This window comes from Cyprinodon tularosa, unplaced genomic scaffold (assembly GCF_016077235.1).
Source record: "Cyprinodon tularosa strain WSP-4 unplaced genomic scaffold, ASM1607723v1 ctg313, whole genome shotgun sequence".
NCBI lineage: Eukaryota > Metazoa > Chordata > Actinopteri > Cyprinodontiformes > Cyprinodontidae > Cyprinodon > Cyprinodon tularosa.
In genome coordinates, this window is record NW_024039023.1 from 159,358 (window position 1) to 179,147 (window position 19,790).

A 19,790-nucleotide genomic window follows, 5' to 3' on the forward strand; every position below is an offset into this window, starting at 1 on the left:
CTCAGGTGGAAGAAGATGCCAACACAACCACTGATGCTTTAGAAACATGTCACCTTTATGGAAGAGTTAGTGAAAAGAAAACGAATCCTGGAAGAGCAGGGGACAAAATAAATGGGGGAAAATGTGCTCTGTTGAGAAGTTTTAGTAACTAAAACTTCACGTCACACTGATCACACGATCCCCAAAGCCTGAACAAAAAAGTCGTTAGGGAAACTAACAGCAAAAGGCCAATGGCAGGTCTGAGAGAGAGCGGCAGAGATCTAAGAATCAGCTGGGAGAATTTGTCAAAGTAGTAGGGAAATTGGTGACTTAGAAACGACACTGTCAAGGAACGCTACAGACAGAGGAAACATGCAAGAGGAGGAGAGTTCTGTGTCGGAGGTTCTGGATGAGTCTCCTCCGTTTTATTTAGTGGAGGAAAACGGGGATGAAGATGTTGTGGAAGAGGACGCCAGGGCGGCAGAAGCTTGGTTTGGTGTAGAAGGCTTCCAGCCGTACATGTTTGAGCCCTTGCCTCGCAACGCTGCCAGTTCTGTTAGCTCTACGCCTGCTGAAGACACAGACGTCCATCCCCGTGAACACTGGGACGGAACTCAATGGGAAAGTAATAAAGAATAAATGATTCTTATTTCAATCGTTGCGTATATTAGCTGCAACGTATGAATCACGATGATATGACCGAAAAAATTTGATTGAAAGATATATGATGATATATGATGATATATGATTGGCCGAATTTAGGTGGTCAGGCTGATGTATAACTAACTGGCCTGCATAAGATTAAAAAAACAACAAAGATTTTAAGATAGGATTTCTTTTTTTAAATAGAAATGTTCTAAATTTTGGGACAATATCATCTGATAAATATTACATTTATATACATGTTTAAACCACAATGATTTGACAATTAAAGATTTTAAGAGAACAGCTGTCAGTTCAGGACACTAATTTAGCTCTTAGAAAAGGAGAGAAAATAAGAATACTGTTGAAAGAGAGTCAAGAAAGCTCCCATCTTCAATCTGATACCATCCAAGTTAAAATAAACGTGTTAGGAAACACATGTAGGTCAGATTAAACTAAACGCTGCTCATCAACTAAGCTGGCTGGTGTTAATGGGACGATAGATGGAGCTAAAAACAGGGAATTCAGGAGATCTATGGGGTGTATTTTGTACCATTATTGTTGCAAGCAAAGAACATGTTCTGTAAATAGAAAAAAAAAAGATGCAATCCAGAAACTTAATTTTGAAATAATTCTTAATCCAAAAACGCATTTAGAGTAACTACAATGTTATCTTGGCTTTTATTTTTTCAAAGATTTTTTTTTATTGTAATTGTTTTTATTTTATATTTTCACAATTTTTTTTTCTATTTTTTCTTTCTGATTGAGTTTTCAGAAGCACATTCTTTTCACTTCAACCCTGATACCAACGCTTGCTCTTGACCAATAGAAATGCGTCTTCACTCCTGATTCCAGGGGAAAGTCCGCCCCCAAAAGCGAAGAGAATGTGATCTGGAAAATGCTTATGTGAAAAGAATACCTCGAACACCTATAACTCGATCTTAAAAAGAAAAAGAATTGAAAATATAAAACATAAAAAAAATATATAAACGTGCATATAAAGGACAATTTGCAAAACGGCAAGTTACTCTAAAAACTTTTTTTATTAAGAAGAAAATATCTTTACAGGCAAAAATAATGGAACAAAATTCACTCCATAGAGAAAACACTGGAGGAGGCAAAAGTCTTATATTCTACAGTCAAAGTTGTGATAAAGCGGTTCAGATGAACACATGTCCATGTATTAGAAGGAGAAAATCCAGAATCCCTTTGAGGATCCATGAACTGAACATTAATGTCCACTGATGCTTGCAGACAGATCTGACTGAGCTCGGATCTTTTCACAAAGATGTGCAAAGCTGGTAGAGACAAACCCCGAAAGACTTTCTTCTGTAACTGTTGTAATGACTCTTTTTTCATATTTTCAAAAAACTGCTTTAAACCATTTGCTTTCCTTTCACACAACTGAATGAATACTTAGGTAGGTGTCAGAAAAGATAAAGATAGAATATTTTAGTTATTATAAAAAGGTTTGTTTTTGGGTTTTTGACAGTAGTTTTTCCACAATAGGAACCAGAAATGGCTCCTCCCTCCCTTTGTTCTTTACAAGCTTTTCATCTTTCACACTAACAATGATCCTTCAGAGCATTAATGTGTAAAATCATGCTGATTGTGGGTTTCAGTCTGTTCCAGTCCAAACTGCAGGGTTCACCTGGTCAATCCTAACACATGCATATGCACTTGCTGCTTTGTTATTAGGAAAACATGCTCTAAGTGTTTGGTGCTTAAGACTCCTAGAGAACCCCCCGACAAACAAACCAGTGATGGAGGGATGATTACTGCTCCCTGGATTCCTCCCTTCTGTCTCCTCCCTTCTCTGATACTCTAACAGAAACACACACACACCACACGATGAACACCACATTTATGAATCCAAACATGGTTGAGAGGATACTGATTAGCTCTGAACGTGACTGGGTTCTGGTGTCTTTTCAGACCATCATCTGCTGTGCGGGACTCACCCTGTGCAGCTCGATGAACTCGATCCATCTGTTTCTGCGCTCTGGGTCTTGGGCACGCAGGTACCACACGCTGTCGTTTACGCTGATATCCAGCCGGCACTCATCAAACTCATGTGGCTAGAAGAGGCACAAATCAAAAAAGAGAACAAAAAAACAAAAAGCACTTAGTTACTGAGTCATTTAGTTCGATTTACATGGATGTTTGTCATTACAGCATGAAGTACTTTATCCAGCTGTTATGCTTACTTAAAATGTTATTAATGAATGACATGTCTTTCTGCAGAAACGTTGGCCTCTCTAATTCTAAAAGGAAGGTTTTTGGTAGTATATAAATAATCTAGGAAAGTGAAACATATGAAATATGTCTGCTTGGTGTATGTCAAACTGATACAAACTGCACAAATGCTAACAAGAAGAACTGCTCATATAAAGGCTGGACATGGATTGAAATATCAAGAATCAATCATTTTCCATCTGATCTGGACAAATCTCAAATAGATAACTGATATTCAAATCCTTTTTTTTTTTTTAGCTGTAACCTAAATTACTTGAGTTTGTGGCTATGCAGCCAACTGATACTAGTATTATAGTAAGATTCAACAGCACATTAAAAAGGTAAAAGGTAGCTAATGGAGGATATAAGTGCAACGGAGTATTAGGGCCAGGCTAGAGATTTTATTTTTCTTCTATTTTGAGAGTAAAGTCGTAAGATTACGAGAATAAAGTCGCAACGAGAATAGTCATAATTTTACGACTTTATTCTCGTAATTTTATGACTATTCTCGTTGCAACTTTATTCTCGTAATTTTACAACTTTATTCTCATAATTTTATGAGATAAAGTCGCAATGAGAAAAGTCATAAAATTATGAGAATAAATTCGTAAAATTATGAGAATAAAGTCGCAACGAGAATAGTCATAAAATTATGAGAATAAAGTCGTAAAATTATGAGAATAAAGTCGCAACAACAATAGTCATAAAATTATGAGAATAAAGTCGTAACATTACGAGAATAAAGTCGCAACGAGAATAGTCATAAAATTATGAGAATAAAGTCGTAAAATTACGAGAATAAAGTCGCAACTAGAATAGTCATAAAATTATGAGAAAAAAGTCGTAAAATTACGAGAATAAAGTCGCAACGAGAATACTCATAAAATTATGAGAATAAAGTCGTAAAAATACGAGAATAAAGTCGCAACGAGAATAGTCATAAATTATGAGAATAAAGTCGTAAAATTACGAGAATAAAGTCGCAACGAGAATAGTCATATAATTACGAGAATAAAGTCCTTAGATTACATGAAACAAATTGTATTTTATGACAACTCTTACAAGAAGCATTTTCTTCCCTAAAATGAGGAATGTCATTCATTATGTGAAGTTAAACTTTGGCTCTGGTTTGACAAATAAGGAAATCTTTTAGCAGCAGCATCAAATTGGGCAGTAGGTCAAAGTGGACTCAGGCTGCTGTTTGGTGGAGCTGGTCGGTCGTCATATGCTGGTCGGAGCTCGAAGCTTTCTTTCTGAAACAGGTTGTTGTATGATGACTTCATTCTCTTAATATTACAACATTATTCTCGTAATGTTATGACTTTATTCTTGAAATAGAAGGAAAAAGCCTGGCCCTAATACTCCGTCGTATATAAGGACAATGAAAAATGCTTTTTTTTATCCATCTTTGGTTATATGAATTGATCTTCAGGAATTAAGGAGAAAGGATTTTTATTTTTAACAGCTCTAGTTCATATTACTCATATTCTAAGGTATCTGCATGAGCTACCTGTAATGTTTCATGACTAGCTGTTTTTAAACTGGTCTTAGTGAGGATGGTTTAGTGGTATAAGCCATCCACATCCCCCAGGGATGAGTCACTCTATGTCATGCTTCAGTCCTGATCTGTGGATCAGTCATGCTGAAGAGCAGAAGGCAGCAGAGACCATTGATTTTGACTTATGGCCAACTTATATATAGATCATTATGCCTCTAGTTTCTTCTTAGACTTAGACAAACTTTATTGTCATTTTGTATACCAATAGTGTATACAAAACCAAATTTCAATGCATACTTTTCAACAGTAAATGAGCAGCTTACAACAGTGAAATGAACAGTACCACTTATAAAGTGCAGCAGTGGTCAGAATATAAACAGTGTAGGAGAAAAGGAAAAACAGTTTAAAGTCATGGTGCAAAAGGCATTGATATGGAAAGGTTCAGTGCAGTCCAAATAAATACATGTGGTGAAAAATGCAGTAGAAACATTGAGTTGTGTTCTACTTAAAGGGATTATGAAGAAAAAAAAAATCAGCCATGTAGTGCAAATATGATGTTTACAAGTGTGTTTTACATTTTTACTTGATCCATATTGAATTTTGTTATTCACTAATTTTACATATTTTTTCATGGGTTTTGAGAACCTAACTTCTGCACACAGTTAGGACTAAGAAATACTTAAGTGTCTCGTCATCATCATCATCATCATCATCATCATCATCATCATCTTCTCAACTGTTATGTCATCTGTTTCCAACTAACCAACTTCATGTTTTTGTACACTTTGTTTTGCCTTTTCTCTCCCTCCCATGCTTATCCCGATTTAACTCGGTATTTTCCTGAAATGTTATCGTTTGTTCCCATTGTCTCCTTTTGTAAAGAACTTTGTGTTACCCTTGTGCTCTAAAAATAAAGACTTGCTGATTTATTTACTGACTGATAAAAACAACAAAGAGCCTTGTCCGTTTTTTTATATGTTTTCAGAGAAACAGGAATGATAAAACTGTGCTGAAATGCATCACACCCATCCTTCTGTTTGCTGCAGATCAACTTCCCCCCCAAAACACAAAAAAGCACACTGCTACCTTTCGCCAGCTCTAGCATTTTATTGAGTAAAGAGCTTCACTTCTGTGCATTCCACTCAATCGGTGATGTTTGTTTTCGATTGGCCCAAAATGCATTTTCAGGCTACAGAGCAATTACAGGAGCAACTCCTTTTTTGTCCTCCATACTCAGGAGATCAGAGAACTGATACTAACTGCTACCTAAAGGTCACACTGCTAAAACTAATCTAAAAAAAGTAAAACTTTGCGCTTGATTGAAGCAGGTCAATAAGATTATATGGAAAAAGAGAGTGTATTTTTGACTTTTAACATAGGAGAAGTAGATATTATGCACTTGAAATAAGATAATGGATTTGTTTTTACTTATTTTGAGCATAAACATCTTATTGTCGGCAAATTGTCCTGCTTACCTGCTTAAATCAAGGGAAAATATACTTATTTCAAGAAAAAATGACTGGTTTCAAAGCAAAATTGCTAATCTCCACATTATCTGTAATGCATCGAGCAACAATCAATGTTTCTCACAAGGCTTTAACTGGAAGCACAAAAATCATCCAAACACTCAGAGGCGGGAATGGAAAGATTCCTAGGAAAGCTTATCTGCGAATCTTACAGTGCAGAGCACATTTTCTTTCTGTGCACCCGTTTGAGAACTCAGATGTATTTGAGAGGATAGGAGAGCATTTATGCATTCAGCATTTAAAAAATGAAAAAATAAAAACCAGGGATGTTTGAAAGGACACTTTAACAGATAGCCTCAAGGTTAAACAGCTCTCTAGGTCAGAGGAAAGCAGCAGAACAAGCTGCTATATGAGTGAAACAAGGACAAAGAAACAGGAGATAAAAACAGTAATAAAATAAAAATAAATACTATAGCAAAATGAAGAGAGAAAAAATATATATAGCTAGACAAAAAAAGTCCTTTATACACAACTGGAATCTATGCGTCACAAACAGCCTACGAACTGCAGCAATAGGTGAACTATTCACTGGCAAAAATCCCATCCTACCAACAGAAAACTGAACGTTTACAGCATCCGGATTTTCAGAACAATTAGTTAAAGACAGCTGGAGTCAAAGCCATATTAACAAGGTTTAAAGATATGCATGTATAAACCAGCACTGAACACTTCTGTTCATCCGCAGCCATTAAAAAAGCATTGTAGACTTTCACTAAAGCAGCCTCCGTAGAGCACTGCTTTAGAAAGCTAGGACTAAAAGAATCGGAAACCTGTAACTAAAGGAGTTGAAACATCTTTTTTTATTATTTTAGAAAGAAAAGGTGGCTTTCATATAGGGCCAAAATTTGAAATCAGACCAGCATCAAGGTTAATAAAGTGAGGTTTTATTTAATTGTTAAGCCCAGGACACTCAGAACACTAGCTGCTTCCTAAAAAGTTTTAAAAAAGTTAAAGAAAACAAACCACTGGACCTTGTTTTTCAAGCTTGAAGACATTTCGCTTCCCATCCGGGAAGCTTTTTAATATCAAAATGTCTGAATTAGCGTTGTGTTCCAAGTTTTATAGAGTAGTCTAACAAATGCCTTGTTATGGCTTAGAAAACTTGCTAATTGCACTGTATTGAAGCCATTTTGTTAAGCTATTCTGTAGAATAGAACTCAACCCTACACTGCAAAAAATATAAACCTCAATAAGTTATTTTTTCTTAAAATAAGTGTGTTTTTCCTTGATTTGAGGAGGTAAAACAGACACTTTGCCAATGGAACAAGACAATTTCCTTTTAAAATAAGAAAAAACTATTTTATCGTCTTATTTCAAGTAAATATTATCTAACTATCTTATTTTAAGAGTGAAAATACTCATTCCATTGGCAAATCATCTTATTTACCTGCTCAAATTAGGGCTAAATATACTTAATTTAAGCCATTTTTTACTTATTTCTGGATTGTTTTTGCAGTGTAATCCAGACATTTTGAATTGAAAAAGTTTTCTGGATTAGAAGTGGTTTGTTTTTTAGCTCTTTTGGAATGACTATGACCTGGACGACTGGGAATCTTCACCAGCAACACTAGCTGCCTTTCTATTACAAATGTGTGCAAAAAACAATGTTGATATTCTGCTAATTTTGAAAAAAAAAAAAATTGCAGTATTTCCATTAAATAATAAATTTAACTAAAGTTGCTTGTGAATATATTTGTTTATGCGATAACTCTCGAAAACACCATGGCAACGGCAGACACAATAAGTATATTTCCATATTTCAGGCACGGCTCTAGTGCTCATCGTCACCAACTAGCTGTTAGAAATGGTTTCCTCATGAATCCAAACATGCTGCGCCATCACCCTCCAACTACCGGACTTCCAGTCTACTTCTACTTCTTCTTCATTTTTCTGCAAGGCAGTAAAGATCCAGCTGCAGATCAAGTGACTCATTTCTAAGTGTTTCAATTGCAGTTTTGCAAAATCTAAGAATTTCGAAATGACTGAAAAGCCACTCAATCAAAGTGTTAGAAACTTTCAAGTTTTCTCTTACTTGTTTAAATTGCAATGTTTCCATTTAGCCTTTTTTTTCTTGTAATTACAACTTGTGTAGTTGATGGTTAATGGAAACTCAACTACTGCTCAAAATGAACAGGAGCAGTGGCTGTTTAATCATTGTTAGCTTTACCTCTGGGTAAAATAATCAGGAAAACACTAATACTATCCTACTTAACAGTGGTGACAGAAGAATGTCATCTGCAAGAGTCTGATTAACTAGCATCAGATCACCAGTCCTAACAGAGAAAACAGGAAGCACATTCGAGGAAGGAAAGAGGTGACAGATCCACAATCCTGCACACGAATGAAACTATTCCAGAACAAATCTTGTGTCTTGAGCTGAAAAGGCCAAATGAGAGGCTAAGAAGAGAACCTCCAAATAAACTCTGTCAAACATGACAGGTTAAATTAAACTCTATTAACGCTTAGAAAAGCATATGACAGACTGAACTGACAAAAGTTCCTAACTAAAAAGGAAACAATGAAATGAGGAACAGATCTGAAGCAGGAAGTGACCTGCTATAACGCCATGTCAGACTTGTTATACAATATCATTATGCAGTATGTCCTCAAATTTTGTAAGAAAAAGAAAAAAGAGAAATATCTACCAACAGGGAAGGTAGTTTGGATTGTGCCAGCATGGGTGAGACAGATTAAAAACTCTTCCTTACTGGGACATTGGAGAAGACATTGCATGAGAAGAAAACCTCAATGAAGACTATTTCTGTCACTAAATGTTTGCATTGCCCTGCTTCAGCCCCTATCTAATAGGGCTAACAGAACATAACACTGGATCAGAGGTTTTCAAACTCTTAGATATTTTACAGGAGGGAGCAAGGTTAGGAGATAAGTTGGCAGCCCTTAGAATTAGTGATACTTGGGTCTCCAGCGCAGGACGTGATATTATGCAGAAATACGAAGGCGGGTTAGCTTGACGCAGTCTGTTTTCTTCAGACATAAACTTCCTTCTCGGCTTCAAAAGAAACCCCTCCTGTCTTCTCCCCTCCAACCTGCCTCAAAGCAGACTACGTGTCTACGGCCACAAAATCCCAAAGTAAATACATTGGAGAACAAACAAATGTACAAAAGCAAGGCTGGATAAAATGGTTTCATTAACAAAGCTAAACTTTCCAATTGTTTTCCTGTTGAACCCATTAAAACTATTGCAGTGCCTTAAAAGCAATGATTTCTTTCCTCATACTGAAACGACAAACCTTCATATACTTTATTTCACTGTATTTCATGGAAAACCAGTTTTCTGTTTTGGGTAATTTTGGGGTTGACACTTTTGGGACATAAACCAATCCAAAGAAATGTGCTGTTATTAAGCACCCAGGCCCTCTAACTCAATATTGTCTGAAACACTATATAGTCAAATTAGATCTTTTAGGGTATATCTCTACTAGAGATCGACTGATAAGGGATTTTTAAGGCCGACAGTGATACTAATTACTTTACAATCAACCTAACCGATACAAGTGCCATTTTTTATCCATTTACAAGATTAAAAAAAATTGCACAATAATAAATGTTACACAAGTTGTAGTTCAAAAAACAAGAAACATCTATATAAAAGTAAGCTTTAACTATGGATAGTACATGGAAGGAGTATTACCTCAAGGCTTGGCTGCTGAAACATGCTAAGGAATCGGCAAATTAATGCACCTATCAGCAGATACCGATAAAAGAAACAAAAGCCCCAATATTGGCCCGAAATATCAGCTATATTTAAAGAAAAAAAAAAAAAGACACTACATTTCTGAGTCCAGCTCTTTAAGGGGGCATTATGGACCTTAAAGTGGGTTTTCCGCCACACTGAACTGAAGAGAGAAAAGCAGATCCATGCAATAATAGAAATAAGAACTTTTTAGTGCAAAGGTTAAAGTAGAGTCCTGCACCAATGGTCTACATGCCTGTGCTTAGTGCAAAGGAAATTTGCAATAAAATCGCAAACATAAAATTGGTTGAAAACAATTGTAAGTTTAATTTTTGGCAAAATCGTTCAACCCTACCGGCCGATGTATCAGTAACAGTATACTTTAATATAGAGAGTTTACCCATGTTTGTTGGAAAATAATAAAATCTCTACGCCAGTTAGATTAGATGGGCATCAATGAGCACCATTTGTGGAGTTTTTGTCACAGATTTTAGATCAAATTTATGTTATATCTGGAAATCTTGTATTAGCCTGCTTTTTTGAAGGCTCTGCTGTTAGAGTTAGTGTCCATGTCCTGTCCATTTATACTGAGATTAAATAACATAGAGGAAGAATTCATTTACTAAATAGTTAACCTCTTAAAGTCGTAGGGAAATGGCTTTTCCAAACGTTGCAACTTTACACTTTTTAAATATGATTTCCCTATGACTGTACGAGTTTTCTGACTCAATGATGGTTTATTATATGAAATTTCCCCTAGAATATCAGAGTTTGTGGCTGTAATGTGAGAAAATGTGAGTAAGTGAGAATGGTATGTATATTTTTGTATTCTTAATCTTTCAAAGTTCTCCTAATGACAGAGCAGCGGGAATGCATTTTTGCCGACTTTGGGCAAACAAAATCGGGATAAGTACAGCAGTGCAGAAATGAAGTAATGAGTCACCAAGAGGTCAAAGAAAAAGAAGGGTAAAGGGAAGGCTACATCAGTAAGGATGAACGGCCATGTCAGAGCAATCTACATACACAAACATTCAGACTAAGGTTTGTTTATCTTGACCCTCCTCATAACCCCTGTTGAGAGGGAAGTCATGTGCTATGAGGAACAATCATATTTCCTGGCAGAAGACATGTTGCAAATGTCCCGAAAAACATTGAAATGCCCCATCTGACTTCAGCTTGATCTCATTTGATCTATTTAACCAATGCAGACATGTTTTATGGTTCAAGGATAAAAGGCTGATTTTTACATCCTGCCTCAGAAAAGTCCAAACAATCCAGGCCGAATCAGCTAAAGATGGATCCAGCCTGTGTTACTCACCAATTCCAGAAAAGGGGGGGGGGGGGGTTACAAGTAGGCCAGTGTACTCCTATTAACTGGCTGTGGAGCTAAAAATGGCAGCGGTGGTTGTCAGGCTTTGTAGGTGGCAGTTAGAAACCCACTTTTTTGGGGCTTTTTTTTTTGCGCTGGTAGGAAAACTCACAATCACACCAAAGAAAAAAATGAAAAAGGACAAACCAACCTCTGAAATCCTACACAGGAAGGAGGCCCTTCCTACCAACAGGTTGTGATGCTTCTAGTCAGTTCATTTGAATTCTTAGTTATCATTAAGCAGTTATTCTTAATTTTAAAAAAAAATGCCTTGCAAATAAGCACAAGAAACAACTAAGCCGTTTTTGTTTTGTTTTTTTTCCACAGCTCTAGAGTTCCAACTTAAATCTCAAAGTGACTAACCTCTGACCTAAATAACTCCCATGAACCCCTGTCTTGTTTGGAAATGTACTGACCTCATTTAAAAATCTATTTCTACTATTTCTGCAAAGCAAGAGGTCTTGACATGGGAAAGTCACACATAAAAGCTTTAAACCTCCTTTGCTAAAACCACAAAAAAAAACGTAACACTTTTTACATTAAAAAAACATCTTTAAACGACAACAAGTGGAGGGAGAAGTCAGGGCCGCAGAGCATCACATGGGGGTTAATATTTACATATGCTGGGAATGGATAAAGCTGAACAAACAGAGCCAATAACACCGGCTGCTTTCCAATGCCTGGGAAAAGTGACTTATTACTGTTTGGAAAAAGACACATCCTGGGCTTCTGTCAGGGAACAGCCAGAAGTAAACTGATGACTAGTTTTAGGTACATTTCTGGATGCTTGGAAATGTAGGACAGAATCCATGACAGGATAAGCTTGTGTGGCTTAGCCTCAATCGCTACGTCAATCTAACAGTCTGCTGCTATAATTCAAGCTTTATCTCATGCCGTATCACAACAAATGGGGGTGGGGGTGCAGTTTCCAAACAAAATGTTACCACATGAGTAACTGTTTAGTTGCTAAAACAGTCACTGCCTCTCTCATCAAGCAGAACTCTTTGACACCAGCAAGATTCCTTGGTAGAAGAAACGCAGGTCATAATCTGCCATTTGAGAGAATTCTCATCTGAGATTCAAGACTTTTTTTTTTTACCATGAAAGTCAGAAAGAGCAGCGTCCCCGCAACAGAAGAAAAGCCGGGTGCCACTTTTTAAAAATTCTGAAGGCCATTAGAAAAGCAGAAAGAAAAAAATATTCAACAAAGCAGATTATTGCAGTGCATAATTTGGCTGGTTTATCAATAGCCAATTCTGTAAATCCAAACAAGTGGAGTTTTTAATCCCCATGACAACATAAGACTGCATGACACGGGAAACGGATTGGGAATAAACATCCTTTATTATTATTCCCTGTCCTTTACCTGTATAGAATATTCCTAACACTGTCCAGGATATATACTAGTAAAAATGATCCTCAGGTATAGAAATTTAGAGGCCAGATAACTGATATTAATATGCAACATGTAGGGTTGATGCAGTCCTTTGCATTTATGATACTGCAAATTAATATTACAAATACATAATACAGATTATGACTGATTAAATATATCCTGCAGCTCTGTTGGCATCATAGCCTCAAATAACTGCATTTAAAATCAAAGATGGCTACAGTGGCCAGAAATCTACAACTACATACTTAAACAGACTTTGTTGGCATTTGAAGCTATAAACCGACACTGACACATTATGGCTAAGTATGGATTTTTGAACTCTTTTTCATGACACTCCTCTATACAGGTTAGATTTGTGTAATACATATAATGGTGGTCCTGTATGTACAAAAAGCCCTATATATATATAACCCAACCCAACATCTCTCTTTGACCTGTGTGCCGAGTTCATTAGTCGATTCTTAATGATCTCTAACAAACCTCTGAGGCCTTCATACAAAAACAGGATTAGTCCTGAGAAGAATCACATGCTAGTGGATTTATTAGACTGGAAACAAATAAGGGAAACTGGCTGCACTGGTAGAAGTTTATCCAAGTAAAGAAGGCCGACCCCATCTATTGCACTGCATTGTTGTCCTGCCTGTAAAATCCCATCAGAGCGCTTTGAAGTTTGTGATTCTAATACAACAAAACATAAAAATCAATACAGCTTTTAAATTTGAACTGACTGTCAGCTTTAGCTGCAACACAAAAAATAAAAAAACAGGAGGACTTGGTATGTAGTCACTGAAACTAATGGCATTTTGAAAATCGAATTAAAACACAAGAGCAGAAAACTATGGGGTGAATTTTTTCCATTATTGTTGTAATCAAATAAAATAGAAATAACACAGTTGGTCAATTGAAATTTGAATAAAAAAATTAAAAAAAGCAATCCGGAAATTGAACTTTGATGTGAGACTAAATTGGCTGTTTTCATAGATTTCTTGTTTCAAATTTGTCTTTCAAAGTATTTTTTTTTATCTTGTATTTTCACTTTTTTCAACTGGCTGTGTCCAAATGTCCGTCCTAAATCCCTAAATTTAGAGCGGAAAAGATATAGTGAGCTTAAGGGATTCACGATATAATTCGGCCCCCTATCGGTATCGGCCTGTATCGGCCTTAAAATTGAATATCGGACATCGGCCACCCCACCGATATTTAACCCGATATTTGATCAGCTTCTGAGTTTCTAAAGTCTAAAAAAAAAAAAATAAATACTACTTCTTCCTCAAAAACGTATTTTTTTTACAGACTTAAAAACTTCTAAAGACAAGGGAAAAAATATTGATACATTAAAATATCACAATATCTTCATATGCTGATATATTGCCATTTAAGAACACCATATCAATCTCTTTTACTAATGAAATATTGCTATATGTCATCGTTATGCTACGAAATTCCCCGAAAATTCACGAAATTTTGCCATATTTTTATATGTTGATATATTGACGCGGTATCAATCCATTTTACTAACAAAATCTTACAAGAATTTGCAAAATATCACGAGAGTTTGTAACAGAACGATGAAATTTCACGAGATTTTGAAAGTAAAATAGATCGATACCGCGTTTTTAAAAATCAATTCGATATCAGCATATGAAAATATATTTGAGTATATTATTTTTTAAAGTGTCAGAAATGGAGAACAAAACTGTTATTTTCAATGACTACTTATTTTTGTCCAGCTTTAACATCGGTATCGATATCGATTATCGGCTACATGAGTTTTAAAATATCGGCATATCGGATATCGGCCAAAATCCCAATATCGTGCATCCCTAGTGAGCTTTATAGTGAACTAAGTTAACTGACCGTTCGGACAGATGATCATTACTTTCTGTGCCGCGTTGGTCATTTTAACTCCGCCTGCCCACACAGTGCTTGCGCCATCTTTCTTATTTTTCACTGCCACAACAAATTCCATGGTGCTTGGCGAGGAGAGTTCTCGCAAAGCATGATGGGATTTATCTGCTTGTCTAGTGACCATGGATGATCACTACTTTACCAGGTGCATTGTGGTAAATTTCGAGTCCTCTATTTTTTCATCCAACAGACGCTCAGACACTCATCTAAAATGGTGTAACCACTTCATAGTTCCCTATATAATGATTAGGGTGGATGTTTGGGCACAGCCATTCCCTTCACTTCTGGGGGAGGAATTTTCTCTGGAGGGAGGAGTGAAGACCCATTTCTATTGGCCTGCATGGACATTAACAACAACATCTTATTGGTCAATATTGGGCTAGAGGCAAGGAGAAAATCTGTGAAACTCAAAAGGAAAAAAATTCAACTAGTAAACTCAATCTGAAAAACACAAATTGAAATTAATTTACTAAATATTAAATCTTTTTGTAAAAATTTCCCTTGAAACAATACAATTTGAAAAATAAAATAAGAAAATATAAAGAATTCAAAATTTTCTTTTTTATCTAAAATTAACAAAACATATTCTTTACTCTCAATAATAATGGAACAAAACTCCCTCCATAGAACTAGCTTCTGTTCTGACCTTCCAAAGCCTGATAACTCTGGATGATTAGATTGTATTTTTGAAAGGATATGAGACAAAGACAACAGACCCATACTGCCTGTTTTTAAAATGCAGGGTTATGCTTTTGGGAGGCAGATAAAAGGCTACAGGGACGCCACGATGATATACTGTATATGATGGATTCAACATTGGTCAACATCTAAACATAAATGGATTTTAAGAATGCAAAAGATGTATAACTGGCCAAAAAAACGAAGCAGAATTCCTGCTCAAACCAAATTAATTATGGTGTTTAGGATCAAAATCCTAACTTTCTACACTATTCTGACAAGGCATTCTAAAGGCACAGTATGGAAAAATACTGCTTCCTTTATATGTTTTTAAGCCAAAACAAGGCTTTGTTGGGCTACTCTATAAAGCTTGGAACTCAACACTAATTTAGACATTATGCATTGAAAAAGCTTCCTGGATGGGAAGCGAAACGTCTTTAAACTTGGAAAACAAAGTCTAGTGGATTATTTTTTTACTTTTTAGAATGACTATGGCTGACTGAGAATCTTTACCAGCACACTGCTTCCTTTATAACCCTTCAGTACTCACCGTAATCACAGCTTTGCTCAGGCAGAGGGAACCCCTACAGCCGTACTCTGTCTCATCCTGAGACTTGTAGTAGCTCAGGGTGTTGTTCTTCAGCACAACCCAACGATCCTGCCAGCCATGGATGTAGTTTGTCCACTGAGAAAAAAAAAAGAAAAAATATTGACAGATAATACAGCTGAATTTTCAAAACGAGGCAGAAAAACATATAAAATAAACTCTTTAGTTCACTGAGCGCAGCTTAAGAGCACACGACTGGTACGTTGTAGCATATTTGGAAGCTGCACTCTTTACAGCATTTTACACCCCTTGTGTTCAACTTTATACTAGAAAAATAGTTTAACCTAAGACTGGGCAACAAAACAATATCAATGTATATGGCAATAGATACACAATTCTATAAAGAGAAATGATGTCAAATGGAAATGTTATAAGTTTGTTAACTCTAACCCAGAGCCGCATGGAATTCTGGGGGATACAGACAGGGGAAAGGAGTTGGTGTCTGAACCTCTCACAGCCAAGCTAACCAAGGCTGGTGGTAGGGCTGACCTATTTTTTAAAGGTTAATATGTTACATTTTTGATAGTTTTGTTAAAGTAAACACAAAGTAGTAGTGGTGGTGGGAGAAGTAGTGAAGGAAAATGATAAATAGTTTAACGTTTTAATAGCAATATCCAAAAATGTTATTGCACCACTTTAAATACATGATTTAATCACATGAAAATGGTGATGGGAGTATTGAGCTTAAAGTCGTAGGGCAGCAGCTGTGCCAACCCTTGCATTTCTGAATTCTCCCGAGTAGTGCATGACTTTACACGAGTGAATAAAGTGAATTTGATTGGTTGTTTATCAAGAGGGCGGGGTTGTTGTGGCGGAAGGTTCACAAGCATGTTTGGTTGTGGCCGGTTTCTCTGAAGCATCTTGCTAACCAGTTAAGAACTTTGTGCGAGTAGATTCCCAATGGGAAATTGATATATGATCGGCCTAATTTAGGTGTACAGGCTGATGTATAACTAACTGGCCTGAATCAGTTAATGAAAAAAAAAAAAAAAAACGATTTTAAGACAGGATTTTTTTAAACAGAAATTTTCTAAATTTAGGGAAAATATAATCCTATAAAGAGTACATTTATATACATGTTTAAGCCAGAATGATTTGACATTTAAATATGACTTCCCTACTTTCTTCAGCAGCTTTAAAAAAGCGTTAATCAGGAAAAAGTGCAAGGATGGGTACAAAAAATACACATAAACACCGAAAAAGATTTGGCAGTAGTAACTTAATTAAAAAAGGGATTGTTAAAGTAAACCAAAACCCAGACTTTACCAGATTTGTTTGCTGTTTTTTTTTTTTAAGAAATCAAACTACCCATTTCCTTGCACTTCAAGGTTTTTCACCATTTCATTGGTTTAAAACATAAAAGCCTAGTAAGAAATCTTTATGATATTGATTTATTGTGACCAAATGAGAAAAAGTTTAACAGATTTGTAATGTTTTACATTTGCGACGAGAACAACTGAAGCTTTTGAACGAGAGTTGGCTCCGTTTCTCAGAAAGTCATGGCAGGGCAGAAAAGTCACGCCAGTGCACAATCATCAATCCTTTCTGTAGTCATGACGTGTATAATGCAAACAGGTGAGCCTTACTAAATGTGGATTTGTTTAATCTTACAATTTGCTTGGTTAGCGGGTCAGCATGCAATCTGTTTAGAGATCATCTGTGTGCACTTAGAAGGATACCACATTAGCTTCCTAACAGCTTATCACCTAAACACTGTGGTTACCCTGCAGAAAATGTAGCCTAAAACAAGGGAGGGAACAGCAAAAGAGGTTACCACAATGCATGGTGCAAAAAAACAGAGCAGAAGCAACATTTCAAACTATCTATTTGTGACCAATGAGGCCATTTACTGATTTCAGATGTATGTACAGCTGACATGAGACACAGTTGTGCAACAGATATCAAAATAAGCCGTTAATCAGCACAGAAACCACATGATTGGCAAATATAAAAGATTGAGTCATAGGTTTGGACACTCCCTCTATTCATATATAGAATTAGTCTTTTCTGCGTGGGTTTTTGTTGTTACAATTTGTTTTTACATCAAAGTATGAATAAATTTGACTAGGGAAACATGATACTCAAGTTTAGTTAAATTAAGATCTGTTGTGTCCAAACAGTTTGCTATCTGTGACACTGCAGTTTTTATATTGAACTGCTAAAAAACTTTGTAAAGGATTGGAAAAGCATAGCTTAACTCTAAACATTATAACTATCCATCATCAGTTTATTATTCCATAATATTTAATACTATCCAACATCCATCTGATTTTCTCTTCTTTACACTCATCCAGTTTGTCCATCAGAAATCCCTCCTTCATCCATTATCCTTCTCAACCATCCACACATTCATCTGTCCATCATTCATGTTTATTAAGACTAACCATCCATGTAATAACCATCACCCATCCATTTGTCCATTATCCACACATACTTCTTTATTTCTTACTCTGTTTTTTTAGCATGTCCCATAAAATGTTTCCAAATCGATCTTAAAAGCCCGGAGAAACAGGTTTAAGGTAAAAAAAAAAAAAAAAAAAAAAAAGATGCTGGATGTGTTCTTCTGAAGACGCAGAGCAGTAAAGTATGGATTACACAGACAGCTCATGTGTTTCTTTTAGGGTTCTGCTTTGGGATCAGATGGGGATTACCAGCCTGCATCTGAGATAACCCAGCCCAGAAACAGGCATGCTAGCATTTGTCAAACCTTTTTTTGTAATAGAATAATGAAAAAAACTTATTTATTGTAATTATACCAAAATATTCTGGAGAGATATGTCCATTTTTATTCATCCAAAAAAAATCTTAACATTACTTTAACAGATAAGGGTGTTTTGTTTGGGATATAGAAATGTAAACTTGTCAAAACAGGATTTTCATATGATATAATTTTTTTTTTATTATTATTTATGGTAAATATGTTCACACCTCCAAATATTTACAACAAAAACCTAATTTCCAGATTGTATTATCTTCTATTAATATCTATATAGAATCCTTAAAATTTAGTTAAAAGCCATGCAAATTATAACTGCCCTTAAAGAATTATAACCATCGAGCATAGATTAGATTTTGACATTTTAACATAACAGTTCTGTTCTGTAAAGCCCTTTGTTGTTGTATAGGTTTGTAATTGTAATTCATGTATGCTATTTTTTTGTTTTTGCAATAAAAAAAAAAGGGTTTGTCAAACCTCTTCATGACTGATGTGAACCTACTCCATCCTGAACCGTTAAAATTAAACCATCCATGGCTGATTAGCTTAAGTTTAGGTTAAAACATGGCTTACCTTACTGAGTACTCCACTGAACTCTACAACACCAGCAGGGTGTCCATACTCCTCTCTGGGCTCTAAATCCTCCTCAGAGCCGGAGGAGTTCCAACTTTGGTTGTCTGACATTATTTTTGTTGAATATATCCGACTACAAACAACCAAACCAACGGGGCATGTGAAATTCAGAAGCAGATACCGTTCATGAATCCATGCTGAGCTCTTATCGACTGATTAATAGCTCCGTCTGCTCGGACAGTTCACCAAAAATAGCGGAGGGATCGATGCGTAGCTCCCACCGGGCTGCCTCTGCTAGCTTCAGATGTTTCCAGTCATTCGGTGCTCAAACGGCAGTAATACGAAATAATAAAAAATGTCAGCTGAGCCCCAGCCGTTAACTGTCAACTCCGCTATACCGACACTCCCCTTCGGCGAACTCCGGCTCTCAGAAGTGGCAGAAATGGATAAAATTCAGCATAATGTGTAGAGATACGCTTCACTAGTTGTTGTTTTTTAAACGGCGCGTAGGCTCGCAGTCTCCCCGGTAATGTTTTGGTTTTGCTCGGTAAACCAGTGACAGCTCAACGCATCTGCGCCATAACGGTCGTAGCTTCCCCCTCCTCCTCTGATGGCTTAAGGAGCGCGTGTTGCAACTTGTGTGGTACGCAGGGGCGCTGGCCTCCGAGTGACGTCACCAGATCCGCTCCTATATTGGAAGAAAGCTCCTCCCCCTTGTTTATAGTCCTCAATATAAGCGAGAAGAGTTACTAGAAAACACAACTCAAAGCGAAACTTACGGAATAGGATTGGGGCCACTGAAAAAATAAAAAAGTTTATTGATTTTTAAATTTCATTTGAGTATAATAACAAAAAAGTCAGAATTCTGAGTTTAATCTCTAATTCTGAGTTTAATCTCAATTCTGACATTTTTTTTTCTCAGAATGCTGACTTTTTTCTCACGTTTTTGACTCTAATCACATAATTCTT

General features: G+C 36.2%; 1 protein-coding gene across 2 annotated transcripts in view; it reads right to left on the reverse strand.

Annotated features, from left to right (window-relative positions):
* Positions 1-19,458, reverse strand: part of LOC119788291 (ceramide transfer protein-like) — a 30,844-nt gene extending 11,386 nt beyond the window's left edge. The window contains exons 1-4 of one of the 2 annotated variants that reach the window (XM_038292538.1): positions 18,822-19,458; positions 15,476-15,610; positions 2,583-2,699; positions 2,380-2,445 (exon numbers count right to left, since the gene is read on the reverse strand). In XM_038292538.1, the coding sequence (XP_038148466.1) occupies positions 2,380-2,445; positions 2,583-2,699; positions 15,476-15,610; positions 18,822-18,932 (429 nt within the window). In that variant the 5' untranslated portion in view covers positions 18,933-19,458. The remainder of the gene's footprint in view (positions 1-2,379; positions 2,446-2,582; positions 2,700-15,475; positions 15,611-18,821) is intronic. The other variant, XM_038292539.1, reaches the window with a different exon arrangement.
* Between the last annotated feature and the right edge of the window lie 332 nt (positions 19,459-19,790).